The sequence below is a fragment of the Pseudogymnoascus destructans genome, assembly GCF_001641265.1.
Source record: "Pseudogymnoascus destructans isolate 20631-21 unplaced genomic scaffold scaffold_6, whole genome shotgun sequence".
Lineage (NCBI taxonomy): Eukaryota > Fungi > Ascomycota > Leotiomycetes > Thelebolales > Thelebolaceae > Pseudogymnoascus > Pseudogymnoascus destructans.
In genome coordinates, this window is record NW_020167525.1 from 1634588 (window position 1) to 1657453 (window position 22866).

Consider the following 22866-nt stretch of genomic DNA (forward strand, 5'->3'; position numbering starts at 1 on the left):
ACAACTCACAGGCTTCTCAGAATGCCCATCTCATTAACGACGTTTTGAAGACCCACCTTTCTTTCCAAGGCTACACACAAACGGATTGGTTTGCCTTAAAATCAGGTGTTCATGCCATTCTAGCCGGTCAAGATCAAGCTATGCCAAGGATACCAGCTTCGGGTCTTACATGGAGTTACTTCGGGGCCAACTACACACGAGTTATTAATAACGGATCAGCGCCAGCGTGGCGCCTCGACGATGCTGCCACTAGAATCATGACCCCTTCCTTCCATCTAAGCCAAGACCGCAATTTTCTAGACATTAATCTGGTAGCGCCATAGACCTCTTGCTAGAGAGATTGCTGCTGGGTCAGTCTTGCTGAAAAACACACAGGGCAAGAAAGGGTTGCCTCTTGTGAAGCCAACTATCAGCTTATTTGGGCCAACCGCGGGGCCAAATAAATGGGGTTCAAATCAGTACACTTATGAGAAAAAGTGCTTCCTCAATCCTGGCAATTAATGCAGGACGACCTTGGAATTGGGTTTGGCGAAGGGACACTTGCTAGCGGCAGAGGATCAGGAAGCACATTCTGTATGTTGTTGCATCACTCGGATATGAATGATGCCCCTGGTGGAGATGTTGCGCTTTATAAAATCGCAGTTGTCGCTAAGTTACTGTGACGGTAAAAAATGAGAGTCCTTATGATGGCACAGAGATTGTTCAGCTCTAACTTGAGCTTCCCAAAGAGGCAGAAAACCTGTAACGGGTGCCGCCGTTACAGTACATGTGGTATATAAAGCGCGTTACGCGTATTCCGGGCGAGCCGGAATACTGTAGTCTTTTTGGCTCAGTGGGATGTAGCGCGAGCGTAACCGTACATCATTACAAAACCCAACCAAGATTCTACGGGGGGTTTGAATCTATACCAATACGAGATGGCGAAACACAAACTAGAAAGATTTATCTTACTAGGAAGGACGTTAGTTACTGGAGCGTCACAATGCAAACTTGGGTTACCGCACCTGGGGATTATGTCATTCATGTGGGAGCTTCATCAAATGACATTCGTCAGACAAAGCATTGATTACGATCTAAAGGGGCAATGTTGGATATTGGTAGGATACTAGTAGCAAAAAAGGCAGCGTCAATACAAGCCTACGCAGTTACTACTCTAGCTAGAATAGAATAATCAAATCTGTTCTGAACCCAGTAGCTACCGTTTGGATCCATCTCTTCATCCAGCGTTCTAGAATTACAATTAATCCACACTTCAATGCCTAGTTGCCTAATAACGCCTCTATATCTTCATTTGCAGAGGACTGCTAATATATTTAGACTCTTAGCGGATATTCCAGCGCCGTCAGATATCTACATTGAATACGCTATAAATGCCAAGAGCCTACGATGACTTTTATCTCGTGGTAGTACGAAAACAACAGCAAAATTGACAAGAAATACGAAGTTGATACGGAAAATCGCTTTTCCTCGCCCTGTGTAGCTCTCGTCTCACTATACTTACCATAAGGTCGCCCTTGAGGCTACAAGTGGCTCAGATTCCAGGCTATATCTATTGGCATCATTGAGAGAATTATATGCTTGTGTATGGCAGAGCGGACGAGAGACATGATTCTCATGAGTCTATGGTCATATGTGGCAGTTTCTCCCTCGGCTGGCCATAAGTACTGCTGTGCTGTGCTGTGTTGTGATGGGAAGGTGGATTTGGGGGCGGCCGACTATCATTGTTTTACATCACAGTAGCAAAGCACGGCGGTTAAAGCAGGTATAATTAAATAACAGATTTATAACAGATGAATGCACATCTAGATAACAGATTTAGAACAGATCAATGCGCCATAAATAACCAAGAAAACGCAGGATACACAGCCCATCCTCGAATAAACCCAGCACACAAAAGAAACCAAACTTCCAAACCGCATAAAAAACCGCCCCTTATAAAAGTGTTCTCTGAAACATTTCTCAAGTATCTGGGGACACAAACAATCCACCACCCCCTTGTCTTTCCGCAGGAGGTGCTACCGGTGTCCCCGGCGCTCTAGTCTGAGTTTCTGGGGGTTGATTGCCACCTTCCCCCCCCCTCGCCGACTTAGCCGGCCTCTGCCCAGTCGGTGCAGCCAGGGCCGCGCGCTTTGGCGCCCGCGGTGCTCTCTTCAGTGCCTTACCCCGTACGGTGTCTTGCGACTTTGCTTGTTGCCCCCTCACCACCAGTCCCGCTGACCTCTGCTGCTCGTTTGCTGTGTTGAAACGCGGGTCGAGGAGAGTATGCGGTGTTTTTTCCGCCGTTGGTTGGTTTCTGGCGATGTACTGCGCCACTACCGATATTCGTTGAGTAGCCCCCCAGGTTTTAGCACCCTCGTTGTGCATATCAACTTGGTCGTAGCTTGTCTTGGGGCTGCGGACGCGGCCAGCGCTCAGAGCGCTGAAGATGAGGAAGTCATCGTCGCTGTCCACTCCGCAACCCTTTGTGCCGTCGGGGCAGATGCTACGGTGCCACTAAACTCAGTTAGCAGAATTCGATACGAGATTATAGGCATAGTGAAATGAAAGAATAAACAGAAAGGTAGGGGCGCACGGAAAGTTGAAATCCTTGTATGCTTAAATAACAAACTGGGCAGATAAATGCCAACTTCTGTTTCTTCTTCGATCCACCATGGAGCTCTGCGGGGAGCAGTTTTACGGCTGTATACCACTCTTTAGGGAGGGATATAAAATATTCTGGAATTGTGTTTGTGGCCAGACGCTTCCGAGGTAGAATCTCACTGGTTGTGGTTCGAGTAGTGGTGCCTGGGACTGGAGCTTTCGGGGCTAGGGGTCTGGGTGGGTTATTACCTTCAGTTTGGCGTGTACCAGCTCCTTGTCCACCGCCGGTGTTTCCACCATTTCCTTGATGGCTGTGACCGGTAGTTCCATGGTGTCCACCATCGCCACCATCATCACTTGGAGGATCACTGTCAGAGTAATTAAGACCACCATCCTGACCCAACTCGTCCTCATCATCGGCGATATGGTTATGGGCGTGATCAACCCATTTTTTCTTAGCTTCAAGTTCAATTTCACGTGTGCTGGGCGAAATGTCTTCGTCACGGAAGATGAAGTCGCAGCCTGGGTAAGTGCAATGTGCCTTGAGATGCCTCGTGAGATGTCGCTGGAGCCGCTCCTTCCCCCGTTTCTCATGGATGGAAAGATCCATCCCGCAGACTTCGGCCTGGCATATGTTCTTGAGTCTGTCTCCGTCGGAGATGTGCTTCTTGTGGTGAGCGTCCAGAGTCCCATCCTTCGCCACTTCAAGCAAATTAGCGTCGCAGCCAGAGTAGCGACACGCGTATGGTCTTTGGGATGTGTTGCGAGGCTTGTAATGAATATCAGGGACCCCAGACAGGGCACAGAGTTTCCAGTACGCCAATTCCTGGTCTTCCTTGGTACAGGTGCCTGCTGCAGCCCAAAGCTCTCGTTGTCGGTCCCGACCGTCAGCGGAGCCTTTGCATAGATTGCGGTGGTTCGTAATATCATCCGCGCTACCGAGTCTAGTAATTTCAATGCCGCAGAATTTACAGTAGGCTGGTTCGCTTGGCGGACGATTCCTCCTAGAGCAGGCGCGTGTGTGTTCAATAAGTTGGGCGGGAGTGGTAAAATTGGCCAAGTTCACGCTACAGTTCTGGCAGTACAATGTGGTATCGCCCTTCACAACAGTAGCTTGTGCGACTTGCCTTGGACTGGAACTTGGGGGAGGAGTTGCTGCCGAAGGCCCAGCTGTGGTGGCAGGCTGCCTGCACGTATTCGCTGCTTGCTTTGTGTATCTAACGTCTGCATGGCTAGCAAGATGAGATTTTCTCTCCGCCCGAGTGGCTGAATTGAAGCTAATTCCACAAAAGCCACAGGAATGCAGTCCGTCCACATGACCTGCAAAATGAGAGTCTCGCTGTTCTTTGGTGGTGAATGATATGCTCTTATCACACATGCCACAGTATGTCCCACGGCCTAATACTAGCCTTTCCAATTCTCCATTGCGTGCTTGCAGTCGTCGAACTTCAGCGAGACTAATATTGTTTGCAAATAGACCTGGCGTTGTGGGCCCCGTAACCAGCTGCTCCTCAACTGAATTGCCATATCTTGGTGGCTCTGGCTTTGCCGAGTGGGGTTCGTGGACAGACTGCGCTTTATGGTATGCGCCCACGCGAAGATCATCTTGTTCTAGATTCTTCTCTGTTTCAACCATATATTCTCGAAATTGGTTAGGGTCGAAAGTGCTCTTAGTAGCAGGCGCCGTTCGACGACGACGCACGCTAGGCGGCTGCCGAGGATTTTCCTGTAAAGTGGAAAGAACATATTCCATGGAGGGAAGTGGTGGAAGTGAGACGGGCGGAGGCGGGGCGGCGTTGTTCGTGTTTGTGCTAGGGGCGTTGTTGACATTTAATGGGGCGGAGGTTCCGCCCTGCTCTTCATCGCCCTCCTCATTGCCTCTGGGCGGCGAAGCTCCACCTCGAAGTCCACCATCGAAGCCATCAACCCAAGAAGGATTACGGGCGCTTGATGACAAACCATAGTTTCCGTCAGCGTGTTCAGACATGCTCACATCATTCATAATAACATATTCCATGTCACTGAAATGCCCATCGTTTGGTTGCGAATCATCATCATCATTGACATCCCCTGGAATTTGGGGCGGCCCTGCGCCGCCACGAAGAGCTAGAAACTCCTCGAACGAGGGAAGGTCAGATTCGGGTTCGTCAAACCCAAAATCATAGCTGTCCACGCCATAGAAAGCATTACGATTGCCCCCGCATCTCCTTGTTGGCTGAGGATATAGCTCTTCTTCAATCCGTTGCTGCTCTCGGATTAGGTCAGAGACCTCTTCTGGGATGTCCTTGTAGGGCCTTTTTGCCTTTGGTTCTGGAATATGTTAGCTTCTAGTGCCTGTCTATTATATCAATGTGGCACCGCATAACTTACGTCGCACAGCCGGATATCCATAAGCTCTCTCGTGGTAGCTATCCAAGAATTCCAAGTCGGCCTCTGCGCCGTATATTCGAGGCAGTATGCTGTAGTCGGGTTCGACTTTTTCTTGGGCGTCATTCTCATTCTTCTTAGCGTTGAGAATGTTGGTCAAAGTCAGGGGCTCAACAGGAAGGCCGAAGTAAACCATGCAAAATTTCGTTGCAGCATTGTTTTTTACTCCCTTGAACGCGCCGTTGTCGAGGTTATCAAAATATAGCAACTGGTCTCTCCCTTGCAACATTGAAAGCAGAGAATGCTCTCCCGAAGCCGCCAAGCGGCGGATTTGGTCTTCAAAAAAAGTCTTCTTCATAAGATCCATAAGCGACTGATTGCGGTCGTTATCTCCATAATCGGCGAGAAGTTTTTGGAATTCGGCTAGCTTATCGACCCAGGTTTGATCTGAAGGAGTTATATTGGGCATTAGACGGATTTTAAGTCCGTCTTCGATCTGCTTCGCTTCCTCTTCGGTTCTCTGTTTGCGAGTTTCAGAGTCGATCGTTTCTGCGAGTGTCATCTGATCGGGCTTCTTCCCAAAGATAGTCGGATCGAGCCAGAAATGAAAAATCGGAAGCTCCCCATCCTCCAAAGATAGAAAGGCGAGATGGGCAACATCGCGAGGGCCTGTCCACACCTGTCCCCCTGGAAGGAGCTCTTTGGTTTGGAATTTAACCACATCGCGTTTTCCTCGCAGTGTTGTCACAATGTGATAGTCTCCGGTGCGGAAGACTTTGACTCCCAATATTCGCAGTGCTTCTGCATGAAAAACATATCCTTCCTGAGCTCTGAGGGCTTTGTCGCGCAGAGTCTCTTGGTAGGCCTCTGGCGAAGGAATATAGTCACCTCTCCACCTTAACGGCTTGCCAGAGAACATGGTATACTTAACTTCTCCATTCTCGTTTCGACTCTCAGCAAATAGCTTCCCAGGACCATTGTCTAATCCATCGTCTATTGGCGACACTGCGCTGTCGGTCGCGGTCATGTCCGGCGCCTGCATATCTTCCAATTGTGGCAAGATTTGAAATTGTAGTAAATGAAGAACATTCGCTGATATTGTTTGAAAAGAAAATCAAGTTTAGGTATTGAAGCGGCCATCGTCAAAATAACATAGAATAGGACCAAGTGTAACAAAGCAAAGTATTAAAGAAAGGATTTCGGACAGAATAGGACGGAAGAGGGAAGGGGTACTTTCCTCTGAGCTCACCGTCCCTTTGAATCAATTTTGGTTTCAGGAAATTGTGACAAGACTGTGAAAGAGCATAAAGAAAGAATGTCCGGAATTGTCCAAGAGAATGAAGGCGACCATGATGGATATTCTTCTTCTTTCGGCCTTGGCAAAATAACAAAGACAGCCTACATTGGTATTTCTCTAACAAAGACATACTGAGATGGTTTCGATTCGAATAACGTGGGAGGCACAGACAGACAAGGCTTTTGGATGTCAAACTCAAATTACTTCAACAACTGACGGCCGGTGATGGGTTTCGACGTTGCAAAAATCTATATCCGGTGCCATTGAATCTATGAATGCAAAAACAGGCAGTTTCCCCAACCGCGCGATGGTGGAGGACAGCACCATATTAAAGGCATTAGTCACGTGGATCAAGGCTGCACCACCGTTTGTTCCCCATCGCGATCGCGGGGTCAATTCTCTTCAGAACCCCTCCAACGCCCCATCCGCGAAACTGAACTCATAGTACACCATGTCTTCAGGTAAGCTCTTTATAATAATATTGTGTGCTAGAATATCTCCTTTTCAAGCCTTTCCAGCACAGCAGAGCTACGAAGTCTATATCCTGAAATTATACTACCTTCCATAAGATGTTTCTATACTCTCAGCATCCACTGACAGTCACACAGGGGATGCACCAGTAGACAAAGCTGCAGAGGCGGCGGCACATGCCCGCGAGGAAGAAGAACAAGCTGCCCTTCCCTACAAGTGGACTCAGACAATCCGCGACCTCTCTCTCAACTTCACCGTCCCCGGAAACTTCAAAGGCCGAGACCTGGTCGTCGATATCAAGAAGACGAGGCTGAGCGCTGGAATCAAGGGACAAGAGCCAACCATAAGTGTATGTACCCAATACTTGTCATATAGAGCTTCCTTGCTTGTTTTCCGCTCGGTGGATGCTGCCGTATGGATAGGACGAAGCTAACACACCCAGGGTGACCTGCCACATCCCATCCACGTCGACGAGTCTACATGGACACTCGCCTCCATCCCTGCTGTTGACGGCAAGGAGCTGAAGCAGATCGACATCCACCTGGACAAAGTGAACAAGATGCAGTGGTGGGAGCATGTTGTCACATCGGCGCCGAAGATCGACGTGACTAAGATCCAGCCTGAGAACAGCAATCTGGGCGACCTGGATGGCGATACAAGGGGCATGGTTGAGAAGATGATGTTTGACCAGAGGCAGAAGGAGCTGGGTAAACCCACGAGCGAGGAGCAGAAGAAGGCAGATATGCTGGCGCAGTTCCAGAAACAGCACCCCGAGTTGGATTTCTCGAACGCGAAGATGGGTTAGATAGACCTGAGGATGTCCCAGAGTGGCAAAAAATGGAGGCATGAGAGTGGAGGGATTGCATAGCAGCGGTGTTTATACGAGGTACGAGAATCCTACAATGAGATCACGATAATTTAGTCCCAACATTAAATGTAGCGGGGAAGACGTGACCATAGTTATTGTTTGCTTGTGCGACCATACTCTATGTTCTACGATGCCCCATCTCTTTTTTACTACCCCGGGTATATTCCAATTTATGAAACCAAACTCCGTGACAATGCTGTCGCCATCCATTTCCAAACGCAATGCGAACGCCAATAAGCTCAAGTAATGAACCACATATTAGAAGACATCCTCCATCGTTTTGTCTCCGCTCCTAACCTTAGCAGCGACCGCAGAAAGAGGAGCACCACTCGAAGTAGTATTTGGCAGCTCATCCTCGATGAAAACACCCAACCCAGAGAAAGCCTCGAACATCGTTCGGGCATAGTACTCTTGAAAGCTATAACCTCCAACCATATGCCTTGGGTCGTTCTCCGCCTGTTTCAGCCAATCATTCTTGTACCGTGTCTGCAGCACGTATCTCGTCGGCGTCAAATCCAGATCCCCAAACGGATCATACGGCTTCTCCACCTCCAAAGCCTTCCTCTTCTTCAAACCCCTGATCGCCATCTTAGGACCTTCTAGATCCTCCACCTGATCTCGTTTCATCTTCTCCGTCTTCTCCAGGATTAGCCTCTCAGCTTTCCTGGTAATTTCGTCGGCATTGCCCTCCGACCTCGCAAGCGTCTCAATAACATTGCGCTTCGTTCTCTCCAGATCCCTTCGGTCCGCCTCCTCCTTCTTCTTCCCCATCTCTCGCCTCTTCCTTGACCTCTCATCAGCTATCGCCTGTGCTCTCCGTCCCATCTCTTCCTCCTCCTTCTCAGCCTCCAAGTTTGCCTCAATCTCCATACGGTTCATCTCCGCATATTTTTTCAGTGCCTCCTCAGCATCCTTCTTCATAGCAGGCGTCCCCTCCACAATCTTAAACACCAAGTCCTCCACGCTCTCGAGATAATTATTCCAATCATGCAGCGTTTCAAAATCGTCCTGGCGCCTATTGAAGACCGCAGCCACGCGCTTCCGCACGTCGACTTCACGCTCAATGTTCAGGTCTGCGAAAAAGGCTGTGTGAAAGCCCCGCTTGCGCAGCGTCTTGTGGCAGCCGGCGACAGGGCAGGGCGCGGGACCGGATGTGAAGAGCCGGTCCACGCAGGATGTGCACATCGTGTGGTAGCATTCTGAGTTTATGAGGAAGGTGAGGGACGGGTTGAGGTAGCGGTTCGACTTGCACACGGGGCAGATGTCGTCGAGGGGGTTGGAGGTGAGGGTGTTTGTCTGGGCCCGTGGAGGCATGGTGGGCAATGGAGCAATGCTGAGCTCGTGGGATCTGGAGGAGCTCAGCTTGGAGTGCCGTTCCGTATGTGAGGTTAATAGAAAGATGATCGCATGGATGTTGGCGAGGCTAAGCAAGGCTAAGGCGAGGCTTTGAAATAGGCATATGCGGGGGTGACTAAGCAGGTCAAGGCTGACGGAAATTTATTGCTCGCATCAGACATCAGCCTTTCTTCTTGGAACAGCTTGCTCCCAAGTTGTGAAAGAGAAAATCGATTTGGAAAAAGTTCACCGAAGATTGAATTACATGGCCCATACAACTTTATATTGTTGAGCCCGCAATATTTTCCACCATGGCACAACCATTAAATGACAACGCCCTCCAAGACTTAGAGCGCCACCGCCTGCTGCTCGAGACACAAATTACCCAGCTCCGGAAAGCCCTTCAGACATGGCAGCTCTGGTCCGCGGAATATGAGGGCTTGAAGGAAGAAATTGAAACCCTCTCATCTCCCACCAACGCAGACCTCCTGGCAATAGGGCAAAACTTCAATGGTCAGGTGGTGACTCTTGTCGAAATAGACGACATTTTGAATCTTAAGGGCGAACAGCGGAATGCTGCACAGATCATTAATCTACTTGATCGGAGAATCGACTATGTGGCACAAAATGTGAAGACAGTTGAGAAGCAGTTACATGCCGCGGAAGACAAGTTGGAAAAGGTCGGGATGGTGTCTGAAGAGCTGGAAGACAGTGCAAGAGATGAGGAAGGTTTACCATTGACGGAGATCATAGAGGAGCTGGATGATGAAGAGAATGTGATAAGCTACAAAACTAACACACCAGGAAGCGAGAAACAACAGTTATTAGATGTCCTACGACAGGTCGGCGTCACTGAAGAAGAGATTCAAGTAAGAGGGTTGGATCCCGTCGATGCCGAAGTGGAGGAAGACGATGTCACAAAAGTATTGCCTACAACGTCTAAACCTCCACCGAAAGAGCCCACCGGCGCGGTCACCGAACATGTAGTACCTACACGGCCTAGTATCCAACCTAGGAAGAAGAGCGTCACCTTCACCAAAGATACGAAACCCGGGCCCCCATCCGAACCATCCAAGACCGAGACTCGAATTTCCGAAATAATGTCCCTCTCCAAAGCCCAAAACGAATCCCTACCCTCCACCGGCCCGGATGCGCCTATCGTGCCCACTTCTGAGACCGAAGAGGAGGCAGCTCTCCGACGCCAAATGCTCCAATACTCCATGTCTGAAATCGGCGCCGTAGTCGCCGAACTCGACCTCGAATCTGGCAGTGAGTGGTCTGAGGACGATGAGGGCTACGACGACGAGTTCAGCGATGGTGATGACGATGAAGACGCGTTTGGTCGCTCAACTCGCAAGGTTGTGGACGATGACCTGCACCAACGGATGCGCGAGCTGGAGGAGAAATTGGGCGTGCGGATGATGCAGAACCTGGGCCCTAAACCGCCATCGGACGTATCTACGGAGAGGACAGAGCCGGATGCGGGGATCGCCCAGATTAAGATCACGCAGGAGGATGTAGATCGTGCGGCGAAGCTACAGTCGCCCAATAAGCCTGCGGACGAAGAAGTGAAGGCAGTCAAGAAGGGGAAGAAGGGAGTTCGTTTCGCCGACGATGTCGACGTCTCTCCGGCACCCGAAACCAAGCCAGTTGTTAAACCAATGCCTCCAAAACCTACCGTTGTCCCAGCACCAATCACCGATATCGTCGAGCGCCCACCGGCCGCTGTCGCAGCACCTGCTCCTCCAACCGCGAAGAAAGTTTCCCGGTTTAAGTCGTCACGACAGGCCAACCCTGTTCATGGCTTTATCTCTCCGCAGCCGCCAGTCCAGTCGTCACGAAGTGAACGCACCGTCCCTACCGGCCCTGAAAATGCAACGCTTGCCACACAAGTTGTGGAGAGAGAGGTAGTTGAGACTGGTGGTGTAACGGAACCAGATGAGCTTGACCCAGGCTTGCTGCACCAGGAGGTCTCGACGGAATTTCACCGTTTGAGGAACCGGATGATTCAGCGGGAGGGAGGATTCAAGAAGAAGGAACAAGAGGTTGATGATGAAGGAACGATACTAGAATATGCCGATGAGTATGATGACGAGGGAAGGCCGAAGAAAGTGAGTAGATTTATGGCCGCGAGGCTTGGGAGACCGTAGGTAGATAGGAAATACGAATTGTATATTTACGATCGGGTGGCTTCGAGGGATGCAAGGGTATCCCTCCTGGTGACAGAAGATATGTCGGGGGATACAGGAAAAGCGAACCAAAATGATGGAAAGTTCGCTTTTCATCTTCGCGCTTGGTCCGAGATCAAAGTTTAGGGCCCTCTGACGTCGTGGACCTGGCCTGTTGGCCTCAATGGCCATGACGATTCGTTTCACCCTTTATATTTAGCATACTTTTGTCGTATTTAATAATATATTTTACCTTGGAGCAGATAAGGTGGCTGGGGAAGCATCGAATATATCAAGACAAAGAAAGTTCACTGTGAGCCACGCCGTCTTGTAATGGTATTACGTATCCTTTCCCAGAGCTATAGCTTGCCAGCTACCTTTCTACGTCTGCCCTGTCAAATCTTCCATCTGGGACTCTTAAAATCAACGCTATACCAATAACCCCCGTCAAGTCCACGTCGCTCTCTCCACCGCCATCCTCATTCCACAAATGCATCTACACCATGCAAGGTTTCAAACCCATCACCCATTCGACAGCCCCCATCCCCATCTTCCCCTCGTCATCCCATCTACTGCGACCACGGCTGCTGCTGCGCCGGCCTCGGAAACACCTCAATAGTCGGCATCGAGTCCAGTCCCCCACCAATCGGCGCCTGATTATTCTGCCATCCCATTCCTGTCGCAGTATTCACAAACGCACTCTGCCTAAACGGATTCGTGCCTGTAGGCTGCGGTGCCAGTCCACCCGGTGTCCCCGCACCGCTCGTCCCAGGCCGTCGCGCGAACGGGTTCGTCCCTGTAGGCGCAGGTTGTAGTGGGCTCGCGGCGGGGCCGGTGGGTTGGTATTGCTGTGCTTGTGGCCCGCCAGGTGGGGCTGAGGCCGGTTTGGCAAAGGGGTTTGTGTTTTGAGGTGATACGGGGGAGAGGGTGTGGCTCGTAGTCTGGCCCATAGTCGTTGGGCTTGCGCTGGCGGCGTGGTTCATCATCATGCTTGCGCGGAAAGGGTTCGTGACTTGTTGCTGTGGGCCGGTTTGGAAGGGTTGTTGTGGTTGTCCGGGAAAGGGTGAGAGGGTATTTTGACTGGTTGGGGAGAGGTAGTTCGAAGGGTATGCTTGTGGTTGCTGGGTGTAACCGCCGAAGCCAGCTCCAGTCATATTAGGTTGGAGTTGCTGCGGTTGTTGCATCGGTTGAGGCTGTGTGAATCCATTATTAAATTGATGTTGTTGCTGTTGGTTCGGGTCCTGGAAGCCTGTTTGTTGCTGCACGAATCCATTCTGTTGGAATGCCTGTTGTTGGTGGATAGCTTGTTGCTGCATAGGCTGCTGTTGTTGCCCTTGGAACTGCGGGGCGCCTGTGAAGTTGGGCGCATTTACCGGCTGCTGTGGCGGCGTGGTTTCGAGGGGCTCCTGTTTTAGTTCGATCGAGGCGAAGAAATCTATCAAGTCTGGGGCAGGACCTTTAGGCGGAGCTGGTTGTGCCTTTGTCGTGGTGGCTGCCGTCTCTTTGCTTGGTTTGGCATCTGGGAACGTCTTTGACGCATCAACGCGAGAAGAGCTACCACCTGTCTTCTGTGCAGTGAGAAATGGTTTGAATGTGCCGTTCTTCTTCTTCTTTGCCTCTTCTTCCGCCAGATATTGACGCCTGTTGATATCAAAATCGGGGTCGGCGAGGTAGTCCTCCAGCTGCTTCCCTAAGTTCACAGGCGCATGCTTAAGCTTTGGTACCTCAACTCGTGTCTTGTGCTCATATGTCCGTGCGGTACCAAGATATGCAACTACAAGGTCCGTGTGCTTTGTGAATCTTCTGTATATCTCCAAAGCTCTCTGGGCATCTGTTTTTGTCATTTCAAAGAATTGTCCTACACTGTATCAGCATCACCATACAGCGAATATAAGCAGTCGAGCATACCTAGGATGGCAATCATTGCCTGGTTGATGACATGGTAAAGAGCCAGGAGGTCAAGAACCAGCATACGGAATACAGTGATTGTGATTTCGTTCTCGGGCTCATTATCAAGCACCTATCGAGTGTTAGAGATCCACCTTTCTCTTCACATATGGACAACTTACGTCACATTTCAGCAGGGAACTGATCTGGAGCTGGACGAGTTCGGTCTCCCGCAATAAGCCCTTGTCGACAGTTAACTTTTGAAATCGATTCTCCGCTCCTCGGACAAAATCGCATTTGCTATGTCGGTATCCTCTTGCTCGTTCAGTCAGGTAGCTCGAATAGTGGCGGATATTCTTGCCATGCGTTTGAACTGGAGAACAATCAGCAACGTGCCCGAAGAAATCATTCCTGAACGATACACCATATCCGACCCGCGGTGACACACTGCATGCACATACGCTTGGGCTGCCAGACTTTGTACATACCATCCGTGAAGCTGCTTGTAGCCAACATGTTCTTGTGATTTGATAGAAACTCCAACGTAACATCGGGTGACCCTTCCCGAATCATCAGGTGTACAGTTATAAGACCCTTGAAAACCACCGTCCATGTGGAGTCGCGCAACCGGTTCTGGAGGGCACGAAAGACTTCTGCGACGCCATGTTCGCCGGAATGTGTTGCGATGAGGATATGCTCAATGTATTTTGATTTCGGCGGGGCAAGCTGGGAGAGGGGGAGACAGTCAGTACTGGATAGGACAGAGCGCCATTGGGCAGATGGAAAGGGCAAGTCACCTTTATCTTTGTCGCGCCCTTCACAGATTTCTCGAATGAACTTGACATGGTTTCATGCCACAGGCGTACTGTTGATGGGCTAAGCCTCCAAGGTTTCCGGCAGGAGACGAACAGTCAATGGCGAGGATGTGAGCATAGAAAGTGCCGCTGCAAATCCTAGCCGATGTAGACGCTAAAGAAGCCTTTGGTGCCTCGTGAATCCTGTAGATCGTGGGCGCGCAGACGGACGTGGTGTTGCTAATCGCAAGATTAAGCTCGTGTCAATCCTGGTCAATAATGCAAGGGCCTCCCAATCTCATCTACCAAGAAGCCAGCATCGTGAGTGCGGGGGATTTGTAGGCAAGGTAAAGTTCACTTCGGATTTGCAGATTCGAGCGCAGAATGGACCTATATGTATTCGTGGCCGCTCCTGGAAGGCCGTTGTTGGTATTTCGAGGCGAAGTTGTTGTTTGTTCGTTGAACAAAGCTTGGGCTGAGCCAGGGGGACTTGAGGATGAGCGTCATAAACATCAAATCCATGTGGCCCAACGTAAGTGGGCGGCCGCATTTCCCGCACCGCACTCCCGAGCATACATATGAGGGTTTAATCTTATTGCTCCAGCGTTTAATTTATAATCATTATCACAACAGGTAGTATAGAACACATTGTTTGTAAGGCGGAATAATACAAGTCATATTGCGATTAATCCGAGGTGGTCCAGCGTGCTGGGGGGGATATCTAACGGCTAAAAAACAATGAAGCCAAAAGGCACAGGTCAAAATAAAAAATTGTAATAGATAAAGGCTCCAGACATCAGAACACTTGACATGGTGCCTGTCGCCCTGTTTCCCCAATTATCTCCAACACTGCCGGTCATGCCTACAACTGACATACCGCCCCGGCCGTGTGGGAATTGACCGCCAACGGCGCTTCCACAGGCGCTTCCACAGGCCCCAACCAACAACAAAAATCAAAGAATGAGCCCTTCCAAGGCTTTTTAAGGATCAGAGATGCCGTATTCGCGTCCGCTTGTTAACAAGGGGGGTGTGGCGAACGCTGATTTCACGTCCCCCAACCTCGCCTTGCAACCAAACCACTTAAGCCCGGTAAAGGGAGAGTTCGGAGGCTCAGCGAGGAGGGAGCCATATCATATAAAACACGCTAGGCTTTCATCATTCTAAAACAGACATGAGTTAGCAAGGTTGCACTGTGTTGGATGAAGGTATAGCACTGGGGCAGCGAGCAATCACACTTACTGTTTAAAACTTGGAAGGATAAAGATTGAAATTCTACACTGCGGGCGGTATTTATTTGAACTTAGCGCAAAAGGTGCGTTAGCGAGAATATTGTTGCCTTGGATTTGTGGTTATACGCAAGGCTGAGTAAGTGCCTGTATTTTATCCCGCAGCCTCGCCGACCTCCATCCCCCCATCTCGGCCTGTATCACTACTTTCACTTCTTTATTCACGTTAATTATCGCTGTATATACGCATTCCCTATATGGTTATTTGTATATGATACCGAAACGATACCCTGCAAATCTAACAACCAATGTTGAGGGCATGTTGCCGCCCTCGAGTCGGCGCCAGGATTGTATCCCATGCATTGCCGAATAATGGTTCATCAGCCATTGCTGCTTTTGGTTTGACACGGAGAACCTTAGCAGGGCTGCCTACGGACGCCGCCACAGATGCTCTTTCATCATCCGCTCAGGCGGCTGGCGGAGCTAATACAATTGGCGCAAAGGAGTTACCATGGATGAAGCAATTCAAAGAGACCCGTAGATTGCCCCAGTCCCTACTACTCGCGAAATCTGCAGCTAATGTTGGCCTTCCACCTAGTCCAGCGCAACGAATCTCCCTCTTTGAGCAACTTGGCTACCATCGTTAAATCCCCCGACAACCATAGCATCGGGAAATCCGTCCGAGTGCAGGGCGCTCTCGGCAATGTACGCAACGTCTCCGGCAAGATGACCTTCGTTCCATTGTCGGATGGAGCTGCCACCATTCAACTTATTTCTTTGCGAGACAACAGCCCAGACGCCCACAAAATCCTAAAGGCTGCCAGAGCGAACACTCCAGTAGAAGTCGTCGGCACTCTCCAGTGGAAAAACGTCAAGCCGACAAAGGATGGAAAACAAGAGCCGCCTCAGGCATATGAGCTCTTGATAAACTCTGTGCAGTCACTGAACGACTTCCCGGCAGATATTCTTCTGGGAGAAGATGCAACATACGGGCCTGAGCTGAGGCATCTGCAAATACGATTCGACGAGACTCTCAAGAAACGCCTCATATTCAGGAGCGAGGTACTGAAGGGTATACGGACGGCACTGCCAGATTTCCACGAGGTTGAGACGCCTATACTATTCAAATCTACCCCCGAAGGTGCCAGAGAGTTTCTCGTGCCAAGCCGCACATCTGGGCATGCTTATGCGCTTCCGCAAAGCCCGCAGCAGTACAAGCAGGTACTAATGGCGAGTGGTATCAACAGATATTTCCAAGTCGCTCGTTGCTTCCGTGATGAAGATCTTAGGGCTGACCGACAGCCGGAGTTCACCCAGGTTAGTACTCCATACCCAGATAGCTGTGCACTTTACTGATGTGGTTCAAGCTGGACATGGAGATGGCTTTTACAAATGCCGACGGCGTAATGAAGAGGATGGAAAGCTTTATTGTGGACATGTGGAAACTCAGGCAAAAGCTATGGGCAGGATCCGATAGAGATGTACCATCGGCCCCTTTTATGCGCATGAAGTATGACAACGCCATGAGGTTCCACGGCGTCGATAAACCGGACCTTCGTATCAAAGACCTGGTAAGTCTATCAACCCTGTCAATCTGCCTTTTCTGACCCTTCTAGACCTACAGAGTTGAAAGCATAGTTCCGGACAACCTAAAGAGTATGATTACCTCGCTGGATTACCCCATTGTCGACATCTTCAAAATCAATTTGAACTGTAGCCCAAGGCAAGTGGGTGCCTTTGTGAAGACAATCATGGATTCGCCTGAAATGAGTCCGTTCCACGACAACCCTGATGGCGGACCTGGCGTCTTTATCTACGACCCTATGAAGCCACTCGAAGGCCTCGCAGCATTTGGCCACGAGGGTCTCGAGAGTATAAGGGCGTTTTATGGAGCGGGTGTGGAGGAGCCAGCCAGTTCTGAAGATCAAGCAATTGTAGATAAAATTATGGCCGCTACGAATGAAGCGTCCCCTGAGGACCCAGCGCCCGCAACAGAAACCAACACCTGGTCACCACCCACTACACGCGAACCGCTAGAAGAAGGCGATCTCATAATCCTCCAAGCGCGCCCCAGAGACGTCAAACTCTCCGGCGGCTCCACATCCCTCGGCCGGCTACGCAGCCACATCTACAAATCCGCCATCGCCGCCGACCTAATCGACCCCGACCCATCCTTCAACTTCCTCTGGATCGTCGACTTCCCGCTCTTCACCCCCTCCAACACCATCGACCCCGGCCAAGGCGGCACCGCCGGCTTCTCCTCCACCCACCACCCCTTCACCTCCCCCAAAACCCCCGCCGACGTCGACCTCCTCCACTCCGATCCCCTCCGCGCCGTCGCAGACCACTTCGACCTCGTCCTCAACGGCGTCGAGCTCGGCGGTGGCTCGCGCCGTATCCACAACGCGCAGATGCAGGAGTGGATCATGCGCGAGGCGCTGCGGATGCCAGAGGCTCGCCTAGCGGACTTCAAGCACCTGTTTGAGGCGCTGAAGGCTGGGTGTCCCCCGCATGCGGGTATGGCGCTGGGGCTGGATCGGATGGTAGCGGTTATGACGGGGACGGAGAGTATTAGGGATGTGATTGCGTTTCCGAAGAATAATAGGGGGGAGGATGTTATGGTGGGGAGTCCGAGTGTGATGACTGAGGGGCAGCTGGCGACGTATCAGTTGGCGGTGGTGGGGAAGGGGGATGTGAGGAGGTGATGGGTATGAGCCAGCTTCGGCGTGTATTTGTTAGACGCATACAACAAACGGGTTGTAGGGCACGTGTATATTATAATAGATCACTCACATTTCACACAATGTAAAAATAGCATCTTATAACGGTCCAAAATACTTCTCCTTCGCCTTCTTCATACCCCTCTTGTACTCCTCGTCGTCCTCGTCAATAATGCACTCGTCATAAAGCGTTTCAAGTATCTCAATCACGTAATCCTGACAATTCCACTCCGAGTCTCATTATCGACCTTTGCATCATCTATCACTTTCAGAAACTCTGGGATATCACGCTCGTTCACTTCTCCCACACCGATATTTCGCTTGTGCACGAGTCTGCTCTCGGGCTCATCCTGAACAGCGCTTTTTGCAAAGGTCCCGTGTTCCCCGCTAACTTCGAAGATGGTCGGTACGTTGCCGTCTCCATCGCCGAGACAAAGAGCCCAGTGCTCGTAGTTCCCGGTTCCGGCCTCGTACATGGCTATATAGAGGTTCGGCATGGTTTGGGGTTGAACTACCATATTAAATAAATACAATCAATCAATTTATATATCCATGATATACTCACATAAATGCAGCCCTTGAGCCTCTTGCACGACAGTTGGTCCCACGGCGGTCGCTCCTTCCCTCGCCGTCTCAGCCGCCCCTCTTGCTCTTGGGCTGCTCCTTCCCTGGCCTGCTCTTTCCGTTGGTTGTTCCTTCCGTTTGTTGCTCCTTTCTTAGTTTGCTCCTTCTCTATCCCGCTCTTTCCGTCGTTCGCTTGTTTCCTTAGCCGCTCTTTCCCATCTGGCATTGATTCCGCGATGACCTTGTATGTCATCCCCCGCACATGGCCCAAGCTCCAAGCTGCCCCACGCTGCTTAGAAATGCTCTCCAACCCGTCTTTCAAATTCGACTTTCCAATAACTTACATCTAACTTACAAATTAAAATCGCCTTGTAAACTTACGGTTCTCTCTAATTCTCCTTCATAAGCTCATTATCCACCAACTCCAGCCAAAAAGCCAAAAAGCCAAAAAGCCAAAAAGCCAAACAACCACCCATCATGGCTACAATGCGCGCAATCGGTACCCCCCGCATCCCCGCTTCCCCTCATCTCACCCCACTAACCCCTTCTCCAGACATCAAAAATGGCAAAGGTCCCGCCTCCGCCCTCTTTCTCAACTCCTCCGTCCCCAAACCTTCGCCCAAGCCCACTGAGGCCCTCGTGCGCGTCAAGGCCTTTGGGCTGAACCGCATGGATCTCCTCCAGCGAGAGGGCAGATACCCACTACCCCCGAACATCAGCTTGATCCTCGGTGTCGAGTTCAGCGGTGTCGTAGAGGAGCTCGGTGCTGAAGCACAGAATGGGAAGTTTAAGGTTGGAGATGAGGTGTTTGGGCTCGCGTATGGAGGTTTGTATACACATGCTAACCCTCTCCCAGGCGCCTACGCCGAATTCCTCACCGTCTCCCCCGCCACCCTCCTCCACAAGCCCAGCACCCTAAGCTGGGAAACCGCTGCCGGAATCCCAGAGACCTTCATGACCGCCACACAAGCCCTCCACCTGATCGGCGCCTTCAAGCCCGGCGACAGCGTCCTCTGGCACGCCGGCGCTTCGTCCGTCTCGATTGCCGGCATCCAGCTATCCAAGCTCGCCGGCGCATCAGCCGTCTATGTCACCTCCCGCACTCCGGAGAAGGTCAAGTGGTGCGTTGACACATTTGGCGCCGCTGGCGGTTTCGACACTACCCAGAAAGGCTGGGGGGACGAAGCACAGAAGGCTACGGGAGAAAAAGGAATCGATGTCATCGTGGACTTTATGGGCGCTTCAACGTTCGCGGATAACCTGAAGGCAGCGGCAAAGGATGGCCGCATCGCGAACCTGGGACTCATGGGGGGGGTCAACCTGCCTGCCGAGACGAATATCGGCTTATTCCTGGCGAAGAGGCTTAGGTACGAGGGAAGCAGTCTGAGGAGCCGCGATGAGAAGTATCAGTCGCAGCTGACGGCAAAGTTGGAGGGGTATTTGGCGGCGTTTGCGAAGGGGGATTTGGAGGTTAAGGTTGAGAAGGTGTTTGATTGGAAGGATGTGGTTAAGGCGCATGAGTTGCTAGAGGGGAATGGCACGAAGGGGAAGGTGGTTTGTGTTATTAGTTAGGGGGCTGCTACGTCAAAATTTGATACTCACATTTAAACTCTTGGTATGATGGATAGTTCTTTATTATTTGAAGACTATCATAATCGTATCCGCTCGTCGTCACTACGGAGCATCAGGATCGGGATTATTACCCCAACTCCGTACCTGTATCCCCTTAGCCGGGGATTGATTCCCATTCGGCTCCAAAGCCAGCACGGTAATCTCATTATTCCGTTTCTTCAGGTACATGCCAGGAAGATAAGGCTGCTGGTGAGGACCAATAGTCCAGTACCGACCAAGAATAACGCCATTCACCCACACAACACCTTTTGTCCAACCGGGCAGTTCAAGGAAGGTATCACCGGTGCTCTGCTCTTCACATTGAACGAGCCTTTGTAGAAGACTGGCCCGGACATTGCTGGGTTTTTGAGGTCAGAAGGAGGGTCGTGTGCAGATGGAGGTTTCTCTAAGCTCAACTGGAAATTTTCCTAGTCGAGGAGCACGGCGCCGCCAACTGTTACATCCCAACGATCCCCATTCGCTGGTCCGGAATCTCGGATCCATAATTGACGAGGCCCAGGTTCTCGCTGAGGAAACTCCATTCCCAATCGAAGGGCTCTCATGTATTGATTATTGTCATTTCTTCGTCCTATTTCGTTTGCACAGTTTGCAAAGCAACCATGGTGGTGTATCTCCCGTAGAACCTCAAAACGCCCCAAACGCCCCTCTAACCCCCCACCATGAAAGACCTCACTGCCTCCTCTTCCCCTTCCCACTCGCCGCCTTCTCCTTATCAATAAACTCCTTCATAATATCATGCAGCGCATCGTTCCGCCTCGTAACAAGCAGTACATCATCCGTCGTGACCGTCGAGCGACCAGCGTGCTTCGCGAAACTCTCGAGGTCCTGAGACACGCTTTCTAGGCAAGTTGTCAGCACAATTCGCCCCTTGCTGGTGATGGGTGTCCAAGGTGGCTTACCGATCTGCGCCCATACCATCTCCGTCAGCGCGCCGATGAATTGGGGGGTTGCGTTCACGCCGAGGCGGAGGGTCTCGGCGTCGACGATTTTGCCGATGGAGAACCACAGGGCGGCCTTGAGGCGCTGCGGGTGCGTTAGTACTTCAGCCGCATAATGTGAGGATTCTGGTACTTACCTCGCGCGTCTCATCGTCCATATTGTCGGCCATTGTGGGTCGAGGTGTTGACTGGGAGGAGTGTCAATTTGGTCGCGCTTTTTCCAGGAGTTGAGAGGGAGACGCGATGTTGGTCCGTGCACCACTTACTTGAACGTCGATGATGCTGGTTGTCTCAACACTTGCAACAAAGAAACCTAGCTGCACCCTGTACACCAGCCATTGGGATCCCTCACTGTAGTGTCCGATAATAATGGTTATTCTGTTTTGTTCGGTCTTTTAGAGATGATGCATCTGAGATGCAAGGTACGGGTACAGGATAGGTGAGATGGTGGGTCGGTGAGTTCTGATCGCCGTTGGGATCGGCGTATATTTGGGTGGCCCTGAGATGGGAGGTGATGATGATGAACGGTCAATGCGGCTTTGATGAGACTCTCTCACTTGCAGCAGAGGATAGTGATGGCTATGTGAGTGTCAGTTCTTCTTGGCCATATCGTGCTGCTTGAAACCTCACACCGTTCCTTCTCATCCCATCCGGCCTTGTCATCGTCACTGTGTTTCTGCTCCCTTTGTGTCTCTTCTGCCCCTCCCTTTATCCACATTCATACTCCCAATATCCATCCACTCACCTCACAGCCAAGGACTGAAAGCTTCAAATGCGTGAAGATTTGTAGTTTGCCTTCCTACATATTCCACGGAGGATTGTAGTGCATCCTGTATCCCATCCATGCTCTCCTCCCTCAGGTGCAAATAGCCGCCAACAGATGCAGACTCACATGCCCACACTGTTCTGTCATTCCCCTTTCGCTCGTGGCTCCGCTTCTTTGCCTCCCGCTGTCAGCCATCCGCTCCCGCCTTTAGCTGCTCTTGGCTAGCGCCAGGAACAACAACTGTTTGCTCTTGCCCCCTTGCTGCCTCCCAGGTCCCCGGTGCTGACGGCCACCATCGCTCCTTCCCCCTATTCGGTCTCTCCACTCCTTGCCCACCACTTCTCTTTGTCTCGTCTTTCTCTCATTCCACTCTCTGGGCTTTCTCACAGGATGTGACCCTTTGCATGGGTAGGGACGGAGGGTGTATATCAGCCATATGTCAGTCACACTGTGAGATATGTAGAGAGCAGAGTACTCACAGATGTTTTCCAGGAGTAATCAGGGTGGTTCCCATCCCATGGCGGTGGCAACTGTATTCCAGAGAGAAAATAAAGACAAAGGAGATGCACATCTAGTACCTAATTCACCAAGCAAGGACCAGAACCACTGCTTTATTCACCCATACCCATGCCAGCATGAGGGGTAAGATGTGGCTGATATGGCAGATGGGAAGGGATCTCTTCAGGCTGCTCGCGCTGCCCCATTTCAGCACCTGAATGCAGCATCACCTTTCTCCATGGAAGCTCCAGAGGATTCCAGCCGCATCAAGAATCCCAAGCATTCCTACACATCACCACTTTCACATGACCTCCACCAACTCGCCACCACCACCGCACCCATTGCCAGCTAGGCAAGCCCAAAGAGGCACGGCTCGCCATTTTTGGCTTGAGAGGCCGGGCTTGGGAGAGCAAGTTCAAGCAAGACCAAGCTATCAAATGCTAGACATCCCTTCCCATCGCTGCTGATTACCATCTCCTCCTTTCGCCCTGCCCCAGACTGCTTGATGCAAGAGAACATGGGCTGACAAAGGATTAAGACTGATTAGGTCTGATCATATCCGAGGCAAGATATGTCTCCAGTGACGGCTGGATTGATAGAGGGGAAACGGGCCCGGGCAGGAAGTGGTTGATAGGTGGTGGCGGCTAACTCAGACCTGCCGGATGACTGACGCCGTGTTCCTGATCGCCATATTGCGGACGCTGTCCTTTGTTTTGGCTTTTTTGATACCCTGGCGCCCGGTTCGTTGGCAGTGA

The 22866-nt window shown here is 51.1% G+C and overlaps 9 protein-coding genes across 9 annotated transcripts; 4 read left to right on the plus strand and 5 right to left on the minus strand.

Moving 5' to 3' along the window:
- Positions 1 to 1800: 1800 nt before the first annotated feature.
- Positions 1801 to 5989, minus strand: VC83_03645 (uncharacterized protein; the record flags this gene model as incomplete). The annotated part of the gene is made up of 3 exons (XM_024467289.1): positions 1801 to 2493; positions 2573 to 4890; positions 4951 to 5989. The coding sequence occupies 3 exons, from the start codon at positions 5987 to 5989 to the stop codon at positions 1960 to 1962; spliced, it is 3891 nt and encodes a 1296-aa protein (XP_024325756.1). The 3' UTR covers positions 1801 to 1959.
- Positions 5990 to 6591: 602 nt separating this feature from the next.
- On the plus strand, positions 6592 to 7644 carry VC83_03646 (uncharacterized protein). The gene is made up of 3 exons (XM_024467290.1): positions 6592 to 6705; positions 6853 to 7064; positions 7158 to 7644. Exons 1-3 carry the CDS (start codon positions 6696 to 6698, stop codon positions 7518 to 7520), a joined length of 585 nt encoding a protein of 194 aa, XP_024325753.1. The 5' UTR covers positions 6592 to 6695; the 3' UTR covers positions 7521 to 7644.
- A 197-nt stretch (positions 7645 to 7841) lies between these two features.
- TFB3 (TFIIH/NER complex subunit) lies at positions 7842 to 8897 on the minus strand (the record flags this gene model as incomplete). Its single annotated transcript, XM_024467291.1, has 1 exon — positions 7842 to 8897. One exon carries the CDS (start codon positions 8895 to 8897, stop codon positions 7842 to 7844), a length of 1056 nt encoding a protein of 351 aa, XP_024325754.1.
- An 89-nt stretch (positions 8898 to 8986) lies between these two features.
- On the plus strand, positions 8987 to 11361 carry VC83_03648 (uncharacterized protein). Its single transcript, XM_024467292.1, has one exon. The coding sequence runs from the start codon at positions 9230 to 9232 to the stop codon at positions 11066 to 11068; it is 1839 nt and encodes a 612-aa protein (XP_024325761.1). The 5' UTR covers positions 8987 to 9229; the 3' UTR covers positions 11069 to 11361.
- On the minus strand, positions 11344 to 14291 carry VC83_03649 (uncharacterized protein). Its single transcript, XM_024467293.1, has 5 exons — positions 13771 to 14291; positions 13462 to 13699; positions 13156 to 13346; positions 12995 to 13106; positions 11344 to 12944 (listed from the first exon to the last, which is right to left on the minus strand). Exons 1-5 carry the CDS (start codon positions 13816 to 13818, stop codon positions 11656 to 11658), a joined length of 1878 nt encoding a protein of 625 aa, XP_024325762.1. The 5' UTR covers positions 13819 to 14291; the 3' UTR covers positions 11344 to 11655.
- A 900-nt stretch (positions 14292 to 15191) lies between these two features.
- VC83_03650 (uncharacterized protein) lies at positions 15192 to 17785 on the plus strand. The gene is made up of 4 exons (XM_024467294.1): positions 15192 to 15530; positions 15592 to 16310; positions 16361 to 16564; positions 16610 to 17785. The coding sequence occupies exons 1-4, from the start codon at positions 15302 to 15304 to the stop codon at positions 17696 to 17698; spliced, it is 2241 nt and encodes a 746-aa protein (XP_024325999.1). The 5' UTR covers positions 15192 to 15301; the 3' UTR covers positions 17699 to 17785.
- On the minus strand, positions 17355 to 18494 carry VC83_03651 (uncharacterized protein). The gene is made up of 3 exons (XM_024467295.1): positions 18279 to 18494; positions 17787 to 18224; positions 17355 to 17712 (listed from the first exon to the last, which is right to left on the minus strand). The coding sequence occupies exon 2, from the start codon at positions 18208 to 18210 to the stop codon at positions 17920 to 17922; it is 291 nt and encodes a 96-aa protein (XP_024325998.1). The 5' UTR covers positions 18211 to 18224; positions 18279 to 18494; the 3' UTR covers positions 17355 to 17712; positions 17787 to 17919.
- A 122-nt stretch (positions 18495 to 18616) lies between these two features.
- On the plus strand, positions 18617 to 19915 carry VC83_03652 (uncharacterized protein). The gene is made up of 3 exons (XM_024467296.1): positions 18617 to 18776; positions 18831 to 19081; positions 19134 to 19915. The coding sequence occupies exon 3, from the start codon at positions 19232 to 19234 to the stop codon at positions 19847 to 19849; it is 618 nt and encodes a 205-aa protein (XP_024326001.1). The 5' UTR covers positions 18617 to 18776; positions 18831 to 19081; positions 19134 to 19231; the 3' UTR covers positions 19850 to 19915.
- Positions 19916 to 20578: 663 nt separating this feature from the next.
- VC83_03653 (uncharacterized protein) lies at positions 20579 to 21017 on the minus strand (the record flags this gene model as incomplete). The annotated part of the gene is made up of 3 exons (XM_024467297.1): positions 20579 to 20748; positions 20809 to 20932; positions 20985 to 21017. 3 exons carry the CDS (start codon positions 21015 to 21017, stop codon positions 20579 to 20581), a joined length of 327 nt encoding a protein of 108 aa, XP_024326000.1.
- Positions 21018 to 22866: the final 1849 nt, after the last annotated feature.